We start from the raw sequence: 22,088 nt of genomic DNA on the forward strand, positions 1-22,088 counted from the left end.
GGTGTTTTGTAGATTAGTTGTAATTTTGATGTGGTTGTGAGAGAAGGTAAACACAGCATTTACCTACTGTGCCGTCTTGGTTTTTAAACAGTATGGATTCTTTATAAATTTTGGATCAGATGTATCATTGGCAAATATCTTCTCCCACTTAGTATGATGTCTTTTTGTTTTATTGATGGTTTCCTTTGCTGTGAAAAAACTTTTCAGTTTGATGTAGTCCCATTTGTTTATTTTTTCTTTTGTTTCCCTTGCCCAGGGAGATACATCAGTAAAAATATTACTAAGAATAATGTCTGAGGGTTTCTTTCCCATATTTTCTTTTAGGAGTTTTATGGTTTCAGGTCTTACACATAAGTCTTTAATCCATTTGGAGTTTATTTTTGTATATGGCTTAAGAAGGTGGTCCAGTTTCTTTTTCTTTCTTTCTTTCTTTTTTTTTTTTTTGTATGTATCCAATTTCCCAAGCACCATTTATTGAATAGACTGTCTTCACCCCGATGTAAATTTTTGCTTTTTATGTCATAGATGAAATGACCATATAGGCATTGATTTATTTCTGGGTTCTCTATTGTGTTCCGTTGATCTATGAGTCTGTCTTTATGCCAGTACCAGTGGCATGATATTTTTAATGAGCTTTAAGTTACTTCTTTAAGATGTAAGGTAAACTTAAATTTACTAAACCTTTTGGATATACAATATATTGTGAAAATGATCATAATAAATTCATATGCATTTTTTCCATGTCATTGAATGAAAAATCACCTGAAACAAGAATATGCTGTTACAGGTAACATTGTCATTTAAGGATGTGTTTGTGGACTTCACTTCGGGGGAGTGGCAGCTACTGGATGCTGCTCAGAAGAACTTATACTGGAATGTAATGTTGGAAAATTATAGCAACCTCGTGTCAGTTGGTAAGGATATATTTCTTATATATCTCTTGGTGAACTCTCAGCCTTTTTATCCTTAATTACTAGAATTTATAGGTCCTCTGAAGTTTTTAATGTCTTTAAAATTAGGATTTATAGATGGTAGAATCTTTATGTTTCTATGAACCTGGAGAGAGGATGGTGGTCTCACTGCTCGAATGGAAGTTTTTCACTTTGCTGAGATGCTGACTCTGAAACAGATCTTCCTAATTTTAGAGGTTCTGAAGACCAAGCTCTTGGGCCCATGTTTGTGTATATACAAATTATTAGGCTTTTAGACCACAAGCACACTTCCAGATGGAGCAAGAATTGTCATGGATTGTAGAGGGAGAAATCTGCAATAAGGGCAGTCTAGGTGAGTGAATATAAAACAGGTAGATGAATGAATGTGTAGGGAGTTAGAATCTTAGATAGGTTTTTTTGAGAACTCTACTTTAAAATTCCTGAACCCTTAAATATAAGACAAAGTAGTTGACACAGCTTTCTAGATGTTGTTAAGGATTCTTCCACTCATCACCTTGCTCCTATTAGGACTCTCTGCTTGATATTTAGAAGGAGATTGGCCCCTTATGTCTATTCAGTCTTTATCAGATCTCTGGAATCTGAATTAGGACCTTGCTTTCTTGGTTATTCTTTCTAGCATCTTCACTTGTCCTCACCAACACTACTTATGTTGCCTTTTTCCTATTCAGTACCTCAACCGTGGTCAGAATTATGCTTCCAAATACACATGGATTTTTTTCCCCCCTTTTCCCATGTTTTGTATGACTTTTGTGTTCCTCTGCTTTCCTTCTATTTTCTCTTTTCCTTCTACTAGATGCCTCTAACTTATATCCTATATCCAGAATATCATTTCTTTCTTTGATCCTTGTTATGAGAGTCTACACCTTCCCGTACCTAATCATATAAAGATTCATTGGTCTCCGTCCTAGAAGACACCTGGCAAGTTGATGATGGTGTAAACTGGCAACAGGAAAACTCTGACAAGCTTGATCCCGTGGAGAGGCATGGGATCCTCTGTGGATACGATGCATGTGGGAAAATATTTCACCTGAGTGAAGACTTTGATCAGTTTGACTTAAATGGAAAAACTTTGAAACATAATTTAGATTTACTTTTCCAGAACAGAAGTTATGTAAATAAGAAAGCTGAAAAGTTAAATCTGCTTGAGAAATTATTTGTCCATGCTATGCAGAAAAACACTCAGCCTGGAATTAATTGCTATGGTTATGATTGTGGAGAAACTGTCAGTAAGAAATCATGCCTGAATATAAATCATATAGAAATGAGATTTTACAAATGTAGTGAATGTCAGAAATCCTTTAACTACATGTCACAACTCCTTGTACACCAGAGAATTCACACAGGAGAGAAACCCTATGCATGCAGTGAGTGTGGGAAAGCTTTTGCACAGAAGAAGGGCCTCATTTTACATTTGCGAACTCACACAGGAGAGAAACCCTATGGATGCAGTGAATGTGAGAAAGCTTTTGCCCAGAAGAACGGCCTCATTTTACATTTGCGAACTCACACAGGAGAGAAACCGTATGGATGCAGTGAATGTGAGAAAGCTTTTGCACAGAAGAACAGCCTCATTTCACATCTGCGAACTCACACAGGAGAGAAACCCTATGGATGCAGTGAGTGTGGGAAAGCTTTTGCACAGAAGAAGGGCCTTCTTTTACATCTGCGAACTCACACAGGAGAGAAACCCTATGGATGTAGTGAATGTGAGAAAGCCTTTACACAGAAGAACAGCCTCATTTTGCATCTGCGAACTCACACAGGAGAGAAACCCTATGGATGCAGTGAATGTGAGAAAGCTTTTGCACAGAAGAATGGACTCATTTCACATCTGCGAACTCACACAGGAGAGAAACCCTATGGATGCAGTGAGTGCAGAAAATTTTTCTCACAGAAATCACAGCTAACTGAACACCGGATGATTCATACAGGAGAGAAAAAGTATGAATGCAGTGAGTGTCCAAAAGCTTTTATTCGCAAGGCAAAGTTTATTTCACATCTGCGAACTCACACAGGAGAGAAACCTTATGAGTGCAGGGAATGTCAGAAGGCTTTTAATAGTACGGCTCAGCTCACTAGACACCAGAAGTATCACACAGGAGAGAAACCCTACGAATGCAGTGAATGTGGGAAAGTCTACTCCCGCAAATCTAATCTAGCTTTTCATCAGAGAACTCACACAAGTGAGAAACCCTATGAATGCAGTAAGTGTCCAAGAACCTTCCTTAGTAAGTCACATCTCTTTAAGCATGAGAGAACTCATACAGGTGAGAAACCTTATGGATGCAGGGAATGTGGAAGAACCTTCTCTCTGAAGTTTAATTTCACTTTACATCAGAAAACTCATACGGGAGAAAAGCCCAATGAATGCAATCAGTGTCAGAAAGCATTTATGCTCAGGTCACAGCTCATTGAACATAAGAGAACTCACACTGGAGAAAAGCCCTTTTCATGCAAAGAATGTCCAAAAGCTTTCAACCAGAAGTCAGAACTCACTTTATATCAGAGAGTTCCTACTGGAGAGAAGCCTTACCAGTGTGGTGAACGTCAAAGCCTTCAGCACTAAATCACTACTCGTTATACACCAGAGAACACATCCAGGAGAAAAACCCTACAGATGCAGTGATTGTGGGAAAGTTTTCACACAGAAGGCACAGCTCATTGTACATTAGAGAATTCACACAGGAGAGAAAACCTATGAATGCTGTGATTGTCAGAAAATTTTCAGCTGTAAGTCACAACTTTTCATACACCAGAGAACCCATACAAGAGAAAAACCCTATGTATATAGTGAATGTGGGAAAGCTTTCATCTGTATGCATGGTCTAAATAGACACCAAAGAACACATGATGAAACCCTATGAATGCAGTGAATGTGGGAATTCCTTTAGTGTCAAGTCACACCTCAGTAGACACCAAAGACATCATATAGGAGAGAAATCACCTGGATACAGAAAAAAATAAAGCACTCGGGAAGATCATTCCAACATGAGATTACAGGCATATAGGAAAGAATTCTTATACATACAGTGAATAAATAGAAGTTTTCACTCAGAAATTTATTTTTCTAGAGAATTAAAATGAGAGAAATCATTAATACAGTAAATAGATATAAAATCTGTAGTAATAACTTGCTTATTCATCAGGAAATGCATACAGGAGAGGAACTGAATTCAGCAAATGTACAAAAGTTCACACAAGTCATAGTACGTACATACAACAAAGACAACCACTATGAATGTAGCAATTTTGTGAAAACTTGTAGAAGTGTACATTATTTTATATCAGAGAAGGTCACATAGGAAAATAAAACCACACAAGACAGAAATGTTGCAGTATTTTCATTGAGAAATCAAATTTCAGATGCATCAGAATTTATACCAGAGTAAATCCTATAAGAATAGTAAATGTGAGAACTTTTAATTAAAAGTCACAAGCATGTAATAGAGAATTTACACCAAGGAATAACTCTCTGATTGCCATAAAATGCTTGAAAGTCTTCTCTGATTATGAAAAAAAGTCTACAAATAATACATATAAGAATGAAAATATTAAATATGCGGATGACTGCATCATGAAATGCAGCTTTATTGTGTATAAGACAATATTTAGGAAAAATTAAGCCAGGACAGTGAATTGAGGAAATCATTTCCTCTGGAAATAATAAGGAAATCATGTTTTTGCCGTGAGTACCAAGTTGATAAAATATTTCAAAAGGTTTTCAGTATGAAGAAGAGATAGGTGTTCACTGTCGGCTATGAGACTAAATATGTGAATAAATGAAATTATCAAAACGCAGTGAAGTTACCAACTGTGTCATCTGTAGCTGGGTGTTTTCTGACAATATCATGGAATATAAATTTTGTAGCTTTTTGAGTTTTGTATGTAAGTACAAATATAAATGTATAAATATTTATAGATACAAAACGAATACATGTAACAAAATAATTTGAAAATTACAGAAAAGTTGAATGAATAGTACAAAGCGCTACATCCAGATTCCTCAACTGTTACCATTTTGCTACATTTGCTTTATTATATTCTCTCTCCATACATATATATTACTTTGTTTTTCTGAACCATTTGAGAGTAAGTTTCAGACATGTCTCCAGTGTGTGTTTACTAACAACGGGGACGTTCTCGAACACAATAACAGTTTAGCTATTAAAATCAGGAACTTTGATCCAATACAGTTATACAACTTAGAGATTTAATTCAGTTTGTCAGTTCTCTAGTAATATTCTTAAAAAAAAAAAAAGAAAAAGAAAACAGAAAACGTGGATTCAAGACCATATATTGTGTATAATTGTCATATTTCTGTATTTCTGTACATTACTGTAAGGTGGAACGGTTTCTGTTTTTGTCCTTCATGACTGCCATTTTGCAATGTAAAGATTATTTATTTTATAGAATAGCCTTCAATTTAAGTTTGATGCCTCCTAATGATTGGGTATGTATTTTTGGCAGGAATACTACATAAATGATATTATATTCTCAGTGCGTTGTATCAGGAAGCATATGATTTTGGTTTGTCTTATTACTGACAGTATAAACTTTGGTCAGTTGGTCGGGTGTTGTCTGCCTGGTTTCTCCACTCTAAAGTTACTATTTTCCCCTTAGAAATTAATAAACTGAAGAGATAATTTGAGACTATGTAAATATTCTGTTCCTCATCAAACTTTCATTAGTTTTAGCAACCACTCATTAGTCTTACCTGGCTCAATTATGACCATGATAGCTACAAAATAGTGATTTTCTAATTATTCTGTATATACCGAGGATGCCAAAAAAATGTATACACATTTTAAGAGATATTATCTATGTATTACTCTTGGAAGTTGAATTGAATTATGGTAGCAATGTGTAGTATGACGTTCACTCAAAAGATGGTGTTAATCAAATGAATGCTAGTGTCACCATGCAACAGGCAGGACAAAAAAAAATGGCGGAAGTACGGTTGTTCGAGGAGCGCAAGACCATTTTGAAGTGGTATTTGAAATTCGAGAATGTTATGGCAGTGCGACGACAATGGAAGTGTGAGTATGCAACGGAACCTCCAACACACCTAATAATTCCATTCATGATAAGTTTGAGATGCGTGGTACTGTGTGTGACGTGCGCAAGGGGAGATCGGGAGGCCTCACACAGCAACAAGTCTGCTTCTTCTGCTGTGGTGTTGGGACCATTTACACGCCCGCCACAGAAGTCTACCCAATGATGTTTGCTGTAATCAGAAGTGTCTGGATGCTGATGGTAACCACTTTGAGCACCTCTTGTAATTGCAGAAGTCAAACGTGACTTGTATTCATCTTTTGTTATCGGTATATATTGAGTACTACAATTTGAATACAGTTTTTTCCTTTCTTAAAATGTATACATTTTTTTTTTTTTTTGGCACCCTCTGTATTTAATATTTGGTATTCTGTAAGGAATAGCTTTCCTTTTTCCCCCATTTATTTGCTTATTTGTTTATTTTTTAAAATGTCATTGTGGATTCAAGAGTTATTCACTGGTTTATCATCTTTTCTATCATTGTTTTGCGCTCATATTTCCTTACATTTGGCCAGTGCAATTCCTGTCAAGTTGGCCTCTATATTTTTTTGACATGTTCCCACTGTTTTGTGAGCACTTCTTTTTGGTTCAAGAATATTATCCAGGCTCCTTTGTCTTCCCTATCCCCTCCAGTACTGGAATCAGCGACTTCTCCAAGGAATCCTAGGTTTTTAAGGTACAGAGTTGTTTTTAGAAACCAAGGTCAGGGTGCTAGATGTACCCATTACTACTGAGGTCATTGCTTTTAGGCTGTCTCAGTGGACAGAAGTAGGAAGCACACATACTCATATATCTGTGTGTATATGTGTGTACATATGTGTACGTGTCTGTATATAACCATGAATCACATGGTAATTCTCATTTTAATCCAACAGCTTGGGTTCATTCTTCACCCTTTCCATATTTGTTACTCTGTTCTCCCATTATTCTAAAAATATGTATTTTCTCAATCCCTAGATTACACAGAAAGGAATTTCAGAGTAGCTGTCTCATACTGTTGTGAAAAAACTTACTGACTAGGGTTAATATTCATTTATTAGTTCATTTCATCTCAAATATGAAAGTGTATAGTTAAAATACTGTGTTGAGAAGTTGCTTGGGACAGTTTTTTAAATCACTTTGATGTGATTATGAATAATATAATTAGATATTTTCTATTTGTATTCTATTTTAGAATTTTTCTACCAATGCTTGTTGATGTTATTTATTTATTTTTGGTTTGCAAAACATTAACATGGCTCCAGAAGTCAAAACATACTGAAAGGTATACCCAACAAAGTAAGGCAGGTGATTTTTAGTTTGTAGACTGTCCATAAAAATTCTAACTTTTTTACTTTATAACAATGCAACATCATTACTGAAGTGGTACAAATTACTATACCATCTACCTATGTTTTTGGATGAGGATGACTCACGGGCATAGAGGGATGTATGAGATTGTCTTTCCCAATATTTCTGAAAGGGTTGAAATTCTATTCTCGGCTCATTTGTGAACATGGAATAGGAATAAGGCTAGTTCCTCTTTTAAAAAAGGATAGCTGTTTATTGTACATTTTTACATATGCAAAGGCAAAAACACACGTTCATCAGTGGGACACTATATCACAGTGAAAAGAAATGACCTATAACTGTATTTATCAGTATGATTGAATCTCACAAATACAGTGTTGACTCAGAAATCTGATCATAGAAAACAAACAGTATACACTCTTCCCATAAGCGACCTGAAGTAACTTCTGAAAATGGTTTGCTAGCTGCTTGACCCAGAGAACCCCATAAAATCTCGTAAATAGAGAGTTCCAAATCTTCTTGTTCATTTTAAGAACACTTATGAAACTCACCAGGCCATCAAGGGTATGCATACCCAGAAAGCCACCAAGTATCTAAAGGATGTCATGTTATAGGAGCAATGCGTGCCATTATGTCATTACAATGGTGGAGTTGGTAAGTGTGCCCAGGCCAAACAGTGGGATTGAACACAGTGTTGGTGGCCTAAAAAGTGCAGAATTTTTGCTGCACACACTTTAAAATGCAGAAAGTAATGCTAAACGTAAGGGTTTAAATGTAGACTGTGGTTATTGAGCACAACTACCGTAGGTGAACAACGCTCCTAAGATGGAGCGTGGAAGTTACCGAGCTCATGGGCAGATTAAGCCATGCACAAGCTCCCCGTGCCACGCTGAGGCGGTCCTCTCAGAAAGAGCAGATTGTTCCTAGATCAGAAGAGGAGGTTGCACGAAGAAAAAGATATCCCAGAAGAAACTGAAGAAACGGTGAAAGGGTGCTTGCTCAGAGAAGGGCATGGAAGAGGCTTCCAGCAGCGTCAAGTGTTCTCTCTTGAGCTTGGTAATGGATATGAGCCTCTAGTAATTTTTTTTTCTAGCTTACATATAGTAGATAATCCTTTGTGTGAAATATATTACAACTTCAAAAAGTATTAGCATGTGAATAAAACATCACTTTCTTTAGTTTTCACTGTAATACCTGATTGACAAAAAGTATAACTCAAGTACTTTGGAATAAAGGAACCAGTTGTATTTGAACAGTAAGATTTCATAGTGTCTTTCCATTGTTTTTAATCATCTTAGGGTTTCATGAAATGTCTGACAGTAATGTCAGAACAACCATATACTGGTCACACACATCAGAAATCTCTATGCGGAGATTTTAGAACAATAAGAATTAAATTACTTCATTTTTGCTTCACTGCAGATTTCCACATGACAAATCATTAAGAACTAAAGTTTTAAAAAATTATTGCTTTAAAAAAAATAGGTATGTTTCTTTCAGGTATAGCCCCAGTGTAAGAAAACCTACCTATGTAAAACCACTAAAGTGCAGAGTATGCCTCCTTTTAAAATTGCAGGATACAAACAGTTACAATATTGATCTCTCATGCCAAAAAAGACAAACCACTTTTCTTGAATGTTGGTTAACCTAAAAGATAATATTAATCTTGATTCCAGTTTCTACAAGTTACATTCCTTTTTAAGCACAATTTTTATATTGAACGGGTGTATTTAAAAGTAAACTGAAGTGTTTCCTTCTGTACTCTGGAAGAGTTTGTTGTAAAGTTGGTGTTATTTCTTCCCAAAACGTTTGATAGAATTCACAGGTAAAGCAATGCGGGCCTGGAGTTTTCTTTATGGTATTTGATTAGGAATTCACTTTCTTAGTATTGTACTATTTAGATTTTCTAATTCTTTGTGTCAATTTCATGTGTTGTGCTTTTTAAGGAATTTATTTCATCTAAATTATTAAATAATAGTGACAAAACTATAATATCCTTTTAATGTATTTAGGATCATTATGTAATGATGTCCCTTTTTTCATTCCTAAGGTAATTTGTGTTTTCTCTCAATTAGTATTGTTAGGGGTTTATCAATTTTATTGATAACATAACCTACTTTTTGACGGTTGATTTTCTCTATTGGTCTCTGTTTCATTTATTTCCACTTTTCTTGTTATTATTTCATTATACTTCCTTTGGATTTAATTTGATCATTTTCTAGTTTCTTAAGGTGTAAGTTTAGATCATTGAGTTTACACCTTTTTTCTCTAATAAAAAAATTTAGAGGTAAAAATTTTATCTTTACTATCTTTAGTTGCAAATCACAAAGTTTAATATGTTTTATTTTCATTATTTAAAATATTTTCTGATTTTCCTTGCAATTTCTTCTGTGGCCCATGAGTTGTTTATGTTATTTAATTTTCAAATAATTGGACATTTCCTAGTTATATTATTGATTTCTAATTTATATGTTGTGGTCATAGAGTATACTTTGTGTGATTTAAATAAAGCCTCTGATTTTTATTAAGACATTTTATAACCCAGCACTTGAAAAGAATTTGCTTGTGTATTATGCTGCTGTTGGGTGTAGCATTTTGTATATGCCAGTTAGGTCATTTGATCATGTTTAAATCTCCCTATATTGTTACTGGTTTTTTTGTTGTTAAACCATCCGATATTTTCTCACAGATCATGGATACTCAATTCTGTTTATTTTTTCCGTTTTATATTTCAGTTTTGTTTTTTTCTATTGATCTGAATCCAAGCTCACTCGTTCTTGATCTTGAGTTCAATCTGCTGTTAAAGACATTGGATATTGTATTTTTTATTTCTACAGTTGCCATTTGATTATTTTGTAATTTCTCTCTCTCTCTGTCTCTCTCTGCTGAAATTTCCCAGCTCTTCACACACATGGTCCACCATTTCCACTAAATCCTTCAGCATTTTTATAATTAAGTCCCTGTCTGATAATTCCAAAATCTGTGCTATTCTCTAGGTGTACCTTTCATGTGTTTCTATTCTTAAATATGTATCAGATTTTCTTTATTTGTGTGTATCTTTTAACTTTTTTTGCCACCCTGTGGGATATAACTTCCAGCAGGGTTTCTTTTTCTTAAGTAATTTTTTTCTTTTTCAATTACATACAAAATTGTATTAGTTTCAGGTGTACAACATAGTGATTAGACTTTTCTATAACTTCCAAGTGATCACCCTGATAAATCTAGTACCCATCTGACACCATACAGTTACTACAATATTATTGACTATATTCCCTGTGCTGTACTTTATATCCCCATGACTATTTTGTAACTGTCAATTTGTATTTCTTTATCCCTTCCCCACCTTCACCCATCCTCCACCCCCCCCCCCCCATCTGGCAACCATCAAAATATACTCTGTATCTGAATTTATTTTGTTTTTTGTTTGTTTTCTTAGATTCCACATATAAGCGAAATCATATGGTATTTGTCTTTCTCTGTCTGACTTATTTCACTTAGCATGATACCCTGTATATAAAAGAATAGTAGAGACTGAAGTTAACATTTGCCTTCTACACAATGCTTTTACAGATCACAAGCACCCTATATTACCTTTCTTTAGCCTTTTTTTAACTGTGAAGTATAACATACAGAAAATTGCAGAAAACATAGATGAATATACCACAGTTTATCCACATGGACTCTGGGCTGTTTCCAATTTGGGCTTATTATGAATAAAGCTATTATAAACTTTCTTGTAATCTTTTTGTTGAAGTATGTTTTTTGTTTTCTTAAGTAAATATCTAGGGGCTGGGTTGCTTTTTTACAATGTATAGTTTTGTCTCCCCACCCCAGTTTTATTGAGATGTAATTGACGCACATCACTATATAAGTTTAAGGCATACAGTATAATGGTTTGACTTATATATTGTAAATGATTACCTCAGTTAGTTAGCATCCATTATCTTACAGATACAATAAAAAAATTTTTTCTCCTTGTGATGAGAACTAGGATTTACTTAACTTTCTTATATATCATACAACAGTGTTAGCTGTAGTCATCATGTTGTGTATTAGATCCCTAGTACTTATTTATCTTATAACTGGGATTTTTACCTTTTGACTATCTTCCTCCCAGGTTCACTGCCCTCCTCCCCCCCCCCCCCCCCCATGTCTGGTAACCACAAATCTGATCTCTTTTACTATGAGTTTGGTGTTTTGTTTGTTTTTAGATTCCACGTATGAGATCATACAGTATTTGTCTTTCTGGTTTATTTCACTTAGCTTAATGTCCACAAGGCTCATCTGTGTTGTTGCAAATGACAGGATTCCTTTTGTTTTTTTGACTATAATAAAACATGTAGTTTTTTTTGTTTGTTTTTTGTTTTTTATTAAATTTATTGAGGTGACAATTGTTAGCCATGTAGTTTCTTAATCTGTATTTTCAACTACCTCCCTAGCTGATTCTGTTGTGCCACACTAGAGATCAACATGGAAACTCCACCACAGATGGTATTCAGAGGCAGCGGAGTGGAGGAACTGGGAATATGAGGGGAAAAGTACAACAGAAACTGGCCAAAGATTGTAAAGCATTTATAATTTTGTTTCTGTCTAATAAGAGGGTTGAGGAGAGGGCCAATGTCTGGAATATATTGGGTAGATGAGAATATCTTGGATTTCTTGGAAGGTTATTTATTCAGAGGGCTCTAGAAAACTCCCTTTAGAGAAGCTGACAGGGAAGTAAGCAGGTTCTCCAGTCTCCCAATGATGAAGTGAGATTTAGCAAAACTTCCACTTCCTTAATTGTATTTTAGCTCCAGGCAACCACTAGGTGGAAAGTGTGTTCTGACATGAGTTTTCATTAGCTCTTGGATGAATGAAGGTAACATGAGTGGCATCAACACCACAGTTGTTGAGCTTTTCCTGTTTTTTGATCCCCCATATTTCTTCTAATAAGCCCAATTTTAGATAACAGCTCTGATATGAATAGGTTGCCCTACTTAGGGCAGACTGGACTCCAAAATCTCTGAGGCTTTTTAGTGTAAAGGGGAAGGGACATGAGATGAATTTACTTAAAAAATAAATAAACTTTATTGTGAAAGGTTATAAATGTACAGAAAAGTGAATTAAACATAAATGTGTCCCTACACAGGTCAAGAAATAGAAACTGAACCAGAAGCCTGTCAGCCAACCATGTGTATTTTTTAGATACTTCACATATCAAATCTCTCCCCTAGCTGTGATCACTGTCTTGACTTTTATGTAACAAATCCCTTTAAAAATCCTTTTAATACCTAGTTATGTGTACCTGAGCAGTATGGTTTAATTTTGTCTGTTAGAAACTGCAACTGAAATACAACATGTCTATTCTGGTGGCTCTTTTTCATTTAATATGATGACCGTAAGATTCATCCCTGTTGTGCAGGCTAGTTCAACCATTTTTATTGCTGTATAGTAATTCATTTTAGGCATATGCTACAATTGTTTATCCTTTTGGTGGACATTTGGCTTGTTTCCAGTTTGGACTGTTATGAAATACATAAATATCTTATATTCTTGGGCACACTGTTCAACTGTTTTTCCCTCACATATTATGTATCCTAGTGTTCAGAGGCACACAGTTTTTAGTAGGATATATATTTAGGTGTGAATTTGTTGGGTCATAGAGTATTTTAAAAGACGTTAAAATGGCAAATGTAAACATGCAAAAATAGAAAGCTTCAAAAATTTAAAAAATTTTGCTAATCTCTGGTTGCTTTTTCTTTCTTTGTTTCCCAGGAATATTTCTAGTCAAATATCATATATCATATAATTTTCCTCCTTAATTCTTTAATATGTACCTGTGACAGATAAAGATTTAAAGAGACTGGCCACCATATCATTATACTGAACAAAATTAGCAATTGTTTAATATATTAGGGTTCTCCAGAGAAATGGAACCAATATGATCTGTGTGTCTCTGTGTATGATTTATTATAAGGTGTTGGCTCACATGATTGTGGAGGATGAGAGCTTGGAGGTGGAAAGGGTGGAGGAGACTTCTTTCTAATTAGTTATCCTGTTAACTGTTCTGAGAACCTCTCTTTTCACAAGGATAGAATATTGATAACTTCACTTGTCCACATCTGCCACATCAAGACCAGAGTAGCTCCAGAGGGACTTGATTAAGGTGTTGGAGACGACAACCTTTCTGTAGAGATTTATTTTGCTAACTGAGCTTCTGCCCACATCACCCTCCTAATGGCTGCCTCACTAGCCCCATATGGAGAAGACCATTTGTTCTTGGGTGTGGACTATAAAGATCTATGTTTCCAAGGTCTGATATTCTTATTTTCTTGTGAAGAAAGCATTTATTCAGCTAATAGGGGAATGTGGTTGCACATCACAGTTGCCACGGAGCTTTGTGAAGAAACAGATTCCTGCGTTCTGCACCAGATGTGTCTGTTTGGGTGCCTAACCCATATTTTAAACATGCATCCCCAAGTGATACTGGTAGAAAAGCATCAGTTGTAGGTCAACATTTGAGAAACAGGTACCTAGATGGCAGTCGGAGCTGGGAGAGGTGTGAGGTGGGAATGTGAGGGAAAAACGCAGTTGGATAATCCTGAGCGTCCCATGAAACATTTACACGGATTTTCTTTAAGTAGCAGTGGTAACGGGGTGGGATGAGATAACAGGAGAGATCTTCAGACTCTTCGGTCTCTGGAATGTACATTCTGGAATGAAGGGGACTTTCTGGATTTTAAAACAAAGTTCCTGTTCAGATGCCCTTAGACATCACTCCAGGGTGGCTCACAGGGAAAAGAAACTTTTCTAGAGGTTCTCTCCCAATGAGGTCATGAGGCTGAGACGAGACTCCATTTCCTTTGTGTTTCAGCCACAAGGTGGTGCTCCATTTCTGGTGAGTTGGTTTTCATTAGCACTTGACACAGACAGACACCAAAGCCAGTAATGCCAGGATTGTTTGCTGCTGCTGCCGCCTTTGATTGGTCAGCTCCCTGTCGTAATAAGTCCAACGTAGAGAACTGCAGTGTCTATTTGAATGGGTTGCTCTTCTAGCAACCTGATTCCAGAAGCTATGAAGCTTTTCTCGTATAAAGGAAGAAGGACCTAAATTTCATGGAACTATTTTTAATTTTCAAATGTGGACTACAGCAAACCTCAGGGGAAAAAAAATGAATAAAAGATAAACATGAAGATCAATAACTTTTTGTAAAAGAAACACCCAAGTACCACCACTAAGTCAAGACATAGATCACTGTCAGCACTCCAGAAGCCACCGGCCGCGACATTTCCTCATCACTTCCCTTCCAAGTCTAACCACTGTCTTGACTATTGTGGTAGTCAATGCATCACTTTATAGTTTTACTACATAGTGAGGTACCCCTAAGCTGTAAGTTCAATTAAAATTTAAATGTAAATGGAATCATGCTGTAGATACTCTGTTAATGTTTTATTTTCTCAAGATATCTAAAATTTGTTGTAGTTTTTTTGGTGTGTGTGTGTGTGTGTTTTTAAGTTATTGCTGAATAGTAATTTACTACAAGAATACCCTACAACTTGTTTGTTCTGTTGTGGAAAAACTTTTGAGTTATTTACAGTTTGGGGCTACTATGAAGAATTGTGCAATGAACATGTGAGCACTTTATTGGACAAGAATACATATATTTGAGGGTATGTGGGGTTGCTGGGTATAGGAGATTCTTAAAAAATATTAAGAGAAACTTCAGGTATACACAAAGTAAATACTGTGAGTCACCAGCTTCATCAACTATAAATACTTTTCCACAATCATTTTTCTACTCTGGAATGTTTTAAAGCAAATTTTTGAAAATCTATCATAAATTACTTAAATATATAAGGACTTTAAAAACAATAGTCATAATGCCACTGTCGCACCCAAATAAACTTTTTTAAATTGGATTTTTTCCCCCTGGGCAGTGTATTGATTTTTCTTATAGACCAAGAAAAGTTGTCTTTTTAAGAGACCAGTAGCAATGGGCTTTATGGCACCAGCAATAGATATGTACAAGAAAATCAACTACATCATGTGTTATCTTTTATCTTTCAATAAACTCACACACATGTAAAGGGACATGTGGTGTAGTTATTCATAGTAGCATTGTTGATAACAGCAAAAGATTAGAAACAATTTACAATGGGTATTAGTCAAAAGGCCGGAGAAGCAATTAGAAACAAATGCTCATTAATATGTCACTGATTTAAATTTGTCACATCAATCCAATGGAACACAACACAAGCATTAAAAAGAATGAGGAAGCTATGTACTAATGTGATACAAACATTGCATCTCATTGCTGAGAAATGACCTGCATCTAGCTGAAAGGATGGCTGAAAAATATCGTTTTAGGTGTATGAATTTCCACACACTTCTGGTTAAGGACTGAGAATGAATACTGGATAGGAAGTTGTGAGTCTTTGCCGCATCCTCCTTTGTCTGTTCAACATCCCTGTATACACTTCTCCCCAAACAGAAGTAGTTCCATCCTATTCTAGAGTGACAGCCTGAAAGTTTTATTTTGGAGTTTTTGACTCAATCAGGTCTAGAAGTTTTTCTTCTTGGTAAGCATTCCATGCACTTCAAAGAATCCTCAATATACAGTGGGGCAGTGGGAATGGGGCATCCACAATGAAAGCTTCCAATGAAGAACAGAAAAGTGGAGAGGATGTAGCAGGTACTGTTGTATTGCAGTTAACCAAGGCCAGTGGGCAGGAATAGTAAGAATTCCCTGGCAGTGGAGGAAATTACTTATTAGCCAATTTGGAACCATGGGTTCTCCTATCCAGAGGATGTACACTGTCCTTTATGGTTACTGCCTTTGCCCTCTTGCAATTCTTATTTTACTTTTTTCTTATTTTCTATGGCCACCTTAGATGGATATTGGAGTGTATACATTTGTTGGGGAGTAAGAAAGCATTTCTAGGAGTCCAGAATGCAAGTGAAATGGGTAAACTGCATTGGAATGCAAAAACAGGTGTGACATGAGAGGAAGGGAGAAGAAGGATGGCTGAGTGAAACAGTGCATGAAGGAAGGATTTTTAAAAAAAATTAAATTTCTTGGGGTATCATAGGTTAACAAAGTTATATAAGTTTCAGGTATACAATTCTATAATACATCTGTATATTGCATTGTGTGCTCATCGCCCAAACTCTAGTCTCCTGGGTAAAGGATTTTTGATAAGACTACCTAACAGGTATTTCGAGTTTTGATTGTCCTTTTTAGTTGGGGAAGTGTTTGCCAATAAGCCAGGAATGTATGTTACACAATAAAGAACAATTTGTGAGTGATTATTTGCACAAAGCAAGAAAAAAGGATGCATACTATTGTGGATGGATTTATTTAAAAATAAAGTGTCATTAGTCAACAGCTAGAGTACTTTATTTGAAACAGAAATTCAAAATATGAATTGTTCATAAAAATGTAAACTACATAGGGGTGAGAATTCACTGACATAGCCCAATTCATGATATGAGGGTCAGAGTAACTAGACATCAAAAGTTCTACTTGATATCTGGGTGATATTATTGTTTACTGATTCACTAATTCAGTAACTATTTATTGAGTATCTGTCACATGTCAGGCATTATTTTACACATAGAGTATAAGGATCCATATAATGAACAGTACAGACCCAAATCCCAGCCTTCACATAGCTTACATTCTCATTACCTGAAGGACACCATGCCAAGTACACGGTTATCATACTGTTTCATGCCAATAAATTTGACAGCTGGGATGAAATGGCTAAATTCGTTGAAAGTTACAATTTACTAAAACTGACAGAAGAGAAAATAGAAAATCTGACTAGTCCAATAACTATTAAATAAATTGAACCTGTTAGTAAAAGCTTTCCCATAAAGAAAACCCAAGATCCAACTAGCTTCACTGGTGAACTTTTCTAAACATTTATGAAAAACATGACCTCAGAGAATAGAATCAGAGGAATCACTTCCCAGGTCTTTTTAGGAGGTCATTATAACTTTGATATAAAACCTGACAAGGACATAGGAGGAAAGTAAAAGAACAGACCCATTTTTACATAACCATAAATGCAGAAATTCTAACCAATCTAGTGAGATTAATTATGAACGTATAAAATACATCATGGCCAAGCGTTAATTCTAGGATTACAAATATAATTTATGGTGATGTAAATGAAAGGATAAATACAATATGATCATCTTAATATACACAGAAAATGCATTTGACACAACCCAATTACCATTCATGATTTAAAAAACAAGAAAACCACCACTAAACTAGGAATAGGAAACGTACAAGGTCAGATAAAATAGCTAAGAAAACTCACACAGCAAACATTTTATGGTGAAACACCAAAGTTTTCCCCTTAATATACTCTTATCATCTAAGCTTTACAAATTCCTCATCACTCTATTATCTTCCTTTGTTCTCTTCCCATCTCCACTCTCCCCAGGGCATAGGCTGAGGTCCTCAAACCAAAACTGACACCAGTAGTACCCTATGTCCATTTCATCACTCAAATCGGGGCACCAAAGTATTTTTCGTGATGACTGGCTCAGTATGACCCAAGGAAAGATGAAGCTGGAACTGGGAGAAGGGTAGGAGCAGGCACAGCTCACACGTGTTCCCCAGCTCCTGACATTTTCTGGAACTCGGCCGCTGCGGGAGGTGAAGCAGATTTGGTTGTTGTGTCACTGGTCTGGGCTGAGTCTTCAGTCAGGGCCCTCTCCAGACTGGCAGGCAGAGAGTGGATCAGTCTTTTTCGGAAGTCTTGGCCCACGAAGACGTAGAGCATTGGATTGAGGCAGCTATTGAAGAATGCCAGGGCTCTCAGTGGATTAACAAAGATTCTGTACTTCTGCTGAAAAAATGACTCTCTAGACCAACCTGTGTTCAAAAGGGCAATCATTTGAAAGGGGAACCAACAAAGGAAGAAGGAAGCCACGACAGCAGTGAGGACCCGTAAGGGACGGCTGGAATCCATCATGCCTTTTTTGCGGATCTTGGCAGCTATGAGCCCATAGCAGATAGCAACGATGGACATGGGCGCAGTGAAGCCAATGATGAACCGGATGATCGACCTGGCTGTGGACACTGTGATGGCCACCTTCAACCTCTCTTCAAAAGTGTCACCCCAGGATGCAAAGGAGAAACCACAGTATGTATTCCCTTTTGTATCACTTGCTATAGTCATGAAGATGAAAATTTGTGAGGTAAGGACTAGTGCAAGAATCCAGGGTACAATGATCACTTTTGTAGCCAGGCTTACAGTGCGGTGGTTCTGGGCCCAGACTGGATGTAGGACACAAATACAGCGGTCCAGAGCAATGAAAGCAATGAGGAAAACACTTCCAAACAGGTTTATGTCCACCACGCTGTAAACAAACTTGCATAGGAACCAGCCAAAAGGCCATTGTTCTCTCTTGACCATTGAGACCATGAGGAATGGTAGAGTGGCAATGAAGGAGAAGTCAGCTATGGCCAGGTTCAGGTAACACAAGGTGGTGACAGTGCGTGCCATCCGGAAGCCGGCCACCCAGATCACAAGCCCATTGCCGAGAATGCCGAGCACAAAAGTGACTCCGAACACCACTAGTGAGAAGTACTGCAGAATAGTGTATGTAGTAGACTCATAGAACATCTCAGATCCATTCAGAGGGCTGGAGAAATTGGTTTCCATCTTGCCCACACGTGAAACATTTCAACAATGGCCATTTCTCAGCTGTGAAGCCACCTTACAGCACTTCTATTCAGGCCCACATCCCTTCCACTATGGCTCCCACTCCTAACAGGATACCCACTCTACGGAGCCTGCAGCCAGTCATACTGTAAATTTGGTGCCCTCTTGGATGTCCCCTTAGGAAAGGATAGGTCTCCATGTTCCCATGATTACGAACATGCGTTGCACCTATCAGGCTGATTAGTTAAGCAAGAGGGTTACAAGGCTCCTGTCCACCAGCCAAGTACTGAGTGAGACGTGTAGATCACAGAAAGTTGATGGGCGGCATCTTCAGCCGTGAACAGTGAGGGAAGCACTAGACTCGGAGTCAGTAAAATCACATCTTCTTCCACCCATGACTCAGTGCATAGGGCTGGCAGGCTCTGCAACCTCTGCCTGCATAGATACTCCCAGACTCCCAGCTCCTGGCCCTTCCCTCTGAGAACGCTTGACCTATTGTTTCATTCATCTTTAAGTTAAAATTTCAAAGTGTGGTTTGAGTTTGTAGTTAAAGAGCATCTTGAACTGTTACTGGTAATATGTAGTAATGTGTTACATTCTGTGGATTCTGTGCTGGGAGCAGTCAGCAAAAAGGGCCTTATCTCTGCATTCAACCCTCTATATTTCATCATCGGTGTTTGATATGGAGCTCTCCTCTGCTTGGGATGAAAAGGTTTTCACCCATTGTCTAGTTTTAGTGTCTGTGGCATAAAGAATACAAAAGCAGTAGGAATAGTTATATTCGTGGGGGTTCTTATTAGAGACTATTACATTAAGTGGGATCTAGTTATATTCATGGGGATCCACTTTGGTCTACATACAACTCTACAATGTTCATTATTTCATAAAAATTAATTGATATTCAGAGCAATTCTGAGATGAGACCTGCCGAAAATCACTTATATAATACATGGTACATGGTGGCTTTCAATTCAGCTGGATCTGAAATCCAATTCATTTCTTATCACTCAACTATGACAGACATTGCTGGTTGTCCACCCAACCAACATTCTTCTCTGCTAAGTACACCCCAATTTTGTTGCATTACTCACCCTTCAGGGAAGGTGTGTCTCTCCACCTTTGCAGGCAAATCCTGATAGACTCAGTAGTAGCTGGAATCCCCTTTGCTTTGCATGGGATTCTTTTAGCAGTGGGCACCTGACCAAATCCTGGACACTAACACTTGGGGAAGGTATTCTGGGCAGCTTCTGGACAGGCTTCTGGGATAGATTTCCTTGCTCCTAAGAATGCACAGAAATGTAGTATCTGCCTCTAGTCCAGATCACATCAATAAGTATTGCCTCCAGATTCAACCCAATGTCTGTGTGACCCACTTGGTCATGATATTTCCTTATACTGTGGTGTGAACTTTATCAAAATGGTCTAGTGTGGCTGTCAAAATGTACATTCATGAACCCCATTCAAAAATCTCTGCATAGCAGCCAATTATTTTCTATGGCCATGAATATTTGCATATCATCTTGGCCTAGGCTATTTTGCCTCCTGAGGAGAAATGCAATTTTCAGCATCTGTTCATATTTAATCCTTGTAATAATATGGCAAGACATCCATTGTCATCCCTTTTTCACCAAGGGGAAAATCTGGCCCAGGGTTTTCAGCAGTGTGTTCACCACCACGCCCAGCCAGTCTGTAAGCTCTGAAAACCAGATTGAACCAATTCCAGAGACACTGAGTTTGCCATTCTCAAGTGCTGCCTTTCATCGGTTCCCCCAAGGTTACCTGGAGATGAGCAGACCCTGGTATGACAATTTGCCTCATTCCCTCCCTTCTTGTCTTTCTCACTTTCTCTTTTCTTCATCTTTTCACCAGTCACTTTCACCGAGTCTTCTATGGGATATTGTTTACTGTAGTTCAGGGTTTCCTAACCTTGTCACCACTGACATTTGAGGCTAGATAATTATTTGTTGTGGGGGGCTGTCCGGAACATTCTAAGATGTTTAGCTGTATCTCTGGCCTCCTTGTGCTAGATCCCAGTAGCAACCCCCTCCAGCTGTGACAACCAAAAGTGTCAAATGCCCCCTGAGGGGGAAATCACTTCCCCATCGAGCATCACAGTTACAATGCAGTGTGCAGGGCACAGCACTTAGGTCAATCTGTATTCTAATCTCATGTGTGACACCTGTCCAATATGAGAGCTGACTCAGTGACAGCTCTTCATATTTCTCGTCTAGCAAATGGGGTGATTTTGTGGTGAGCTTTGGTTTTTAGTGAGGATCAGGTGAGAATACATATGGAAATCTTTTAGGCAGAACCGAGTTTCTTTAACACCTGGGAACTCTGGTGCTCATCAGGTTCTGTGCTGTGTCCTGGGACTCAGTCCTGAACCACACATTGTAGAAGTTCAAGTTCAGGTCAAGAACAATGCTCATAACAGTCATAGTTACTACTTATGCACATTTTGTATGGCTAAGAACTCTTCTTTAACCCTCATCTCAACTCCTCTCATGTGGCTCTTGAAGATTGCAAGTGTGAATGTGTGTAAAGCCCTGAGCATACTCTGTGACTTTGTAAATATGCAATCATGTTTAGTATAATTAGTATAACCATTGTACAGATGGGAAGTGAAGACTTAAACTGGTTCCATAATTATTTAAGGCCCCCAGCTAGAAAGAAATAGAGCCTGAATTTGAGCTCAGGCAGGTGAATTCCACCACGTACTTTTCCCTACCACATACTTCCTCAACAGGTTCCTCCAACCACTCAGCATGCTACAAGGCATTCAGAAAATACGATGAGCTCAATGATCTCTAAATCATTTCTTTAAAATGTTCATACAATAAGGAAGGATGATTGTGCAATGACAGGTGGAGAAGTCCAGTGAGGCAAATTTGTGATATTATGGGCCCAGCCTAGTTGCAGAGTGGGGGAAAGAAACTGTGTGCCCCAGATGCTACTCAGATGGATTATGATGATTAATTGTTGAGCCCCTGAAAGGTGCCAGTCACTGTACAATTTATCATCTGCAATTACAACATCCTGGCTTTTGGATAAGTATCATCATCCATGGCTCTGGCAAGAGAAGTAACCTGCCCAATGTCACAATTATTAAGGGTCGCAACTGGATTTATG

General features: G+C 37.4%; 2 protein-coding genes across 2 annotated transcripts in view; one reads left to right on the forward strand and one right to left on the reverse strand.

Annotated features, from left to right (window-relative positions):
• LOC148757525 (uncharacterized) overlaps window positions 1-15,197 on the forward strand; it is a 30,056-nt gene extending 14,859 nt beyond the window's left edge. The window contains exons 3-4 of the mRNA XM_088800515.1: window positions 788-914; window positions 1,862-15,197. Of these exons, the coding sequence (XP_088656641.1) occupies window positions 788-914; window positions 1,862-3,519 (1,785 nt within the window). The 3' untranslated portion in view covers window positions 3,520-15,197. The remainder of the gene's footprint in view (window positions 1-787; window positions 915-1,861) is intronic.
• A 1,460-nt stretch (window positions 15,198-16,657) lies between these two features.
• On the reverse strand, window positions 16,658-19,979 carry LOC148757528 (N-formyl peptide receptor 2-like). Its single transcript, XM_088800598.1, has one exon. It carries the CDS (start codon window positions 18,957-18,959, stop codon window positions 17,895-17,897), a length of 1,065 nt encoding a protein of 354 aa, XP_088656724.1. The 5' UTR covers window positions 18,960-19,979; the 3' UTR covers window positions 16,658-17,894.
• Between the last annotated feature and the right edge of the window lie 2,109 nt (window positions 19,980-22,088).

The sequence above is a fragment of the Rhinolophus sinicus genome, chromosome 8 (genome assembly GCF_057876585.1).
Source record: "Rhinolophus sinicus isolate RSI-liver-muscle chromosome 8, RSI-T2T, whole genome shotgun sequence".
Lineage (NCBI taxonomy): Eukaryota > Metazoa > Chordata > Mammalia > Chiroptera > Rhinolophidae > Rhinolophus > Rhinolophus sinicus.

Excerpts from the sequence above, each read along its gene's own strand:
- LOC148757528 (XM_088800598.1), bottom strand. The coding sequence starts at position 18,959 with ATGGAAACCAATTTCTCCAGCCCTCTGAATGGATCTGAGATGTTCTAT.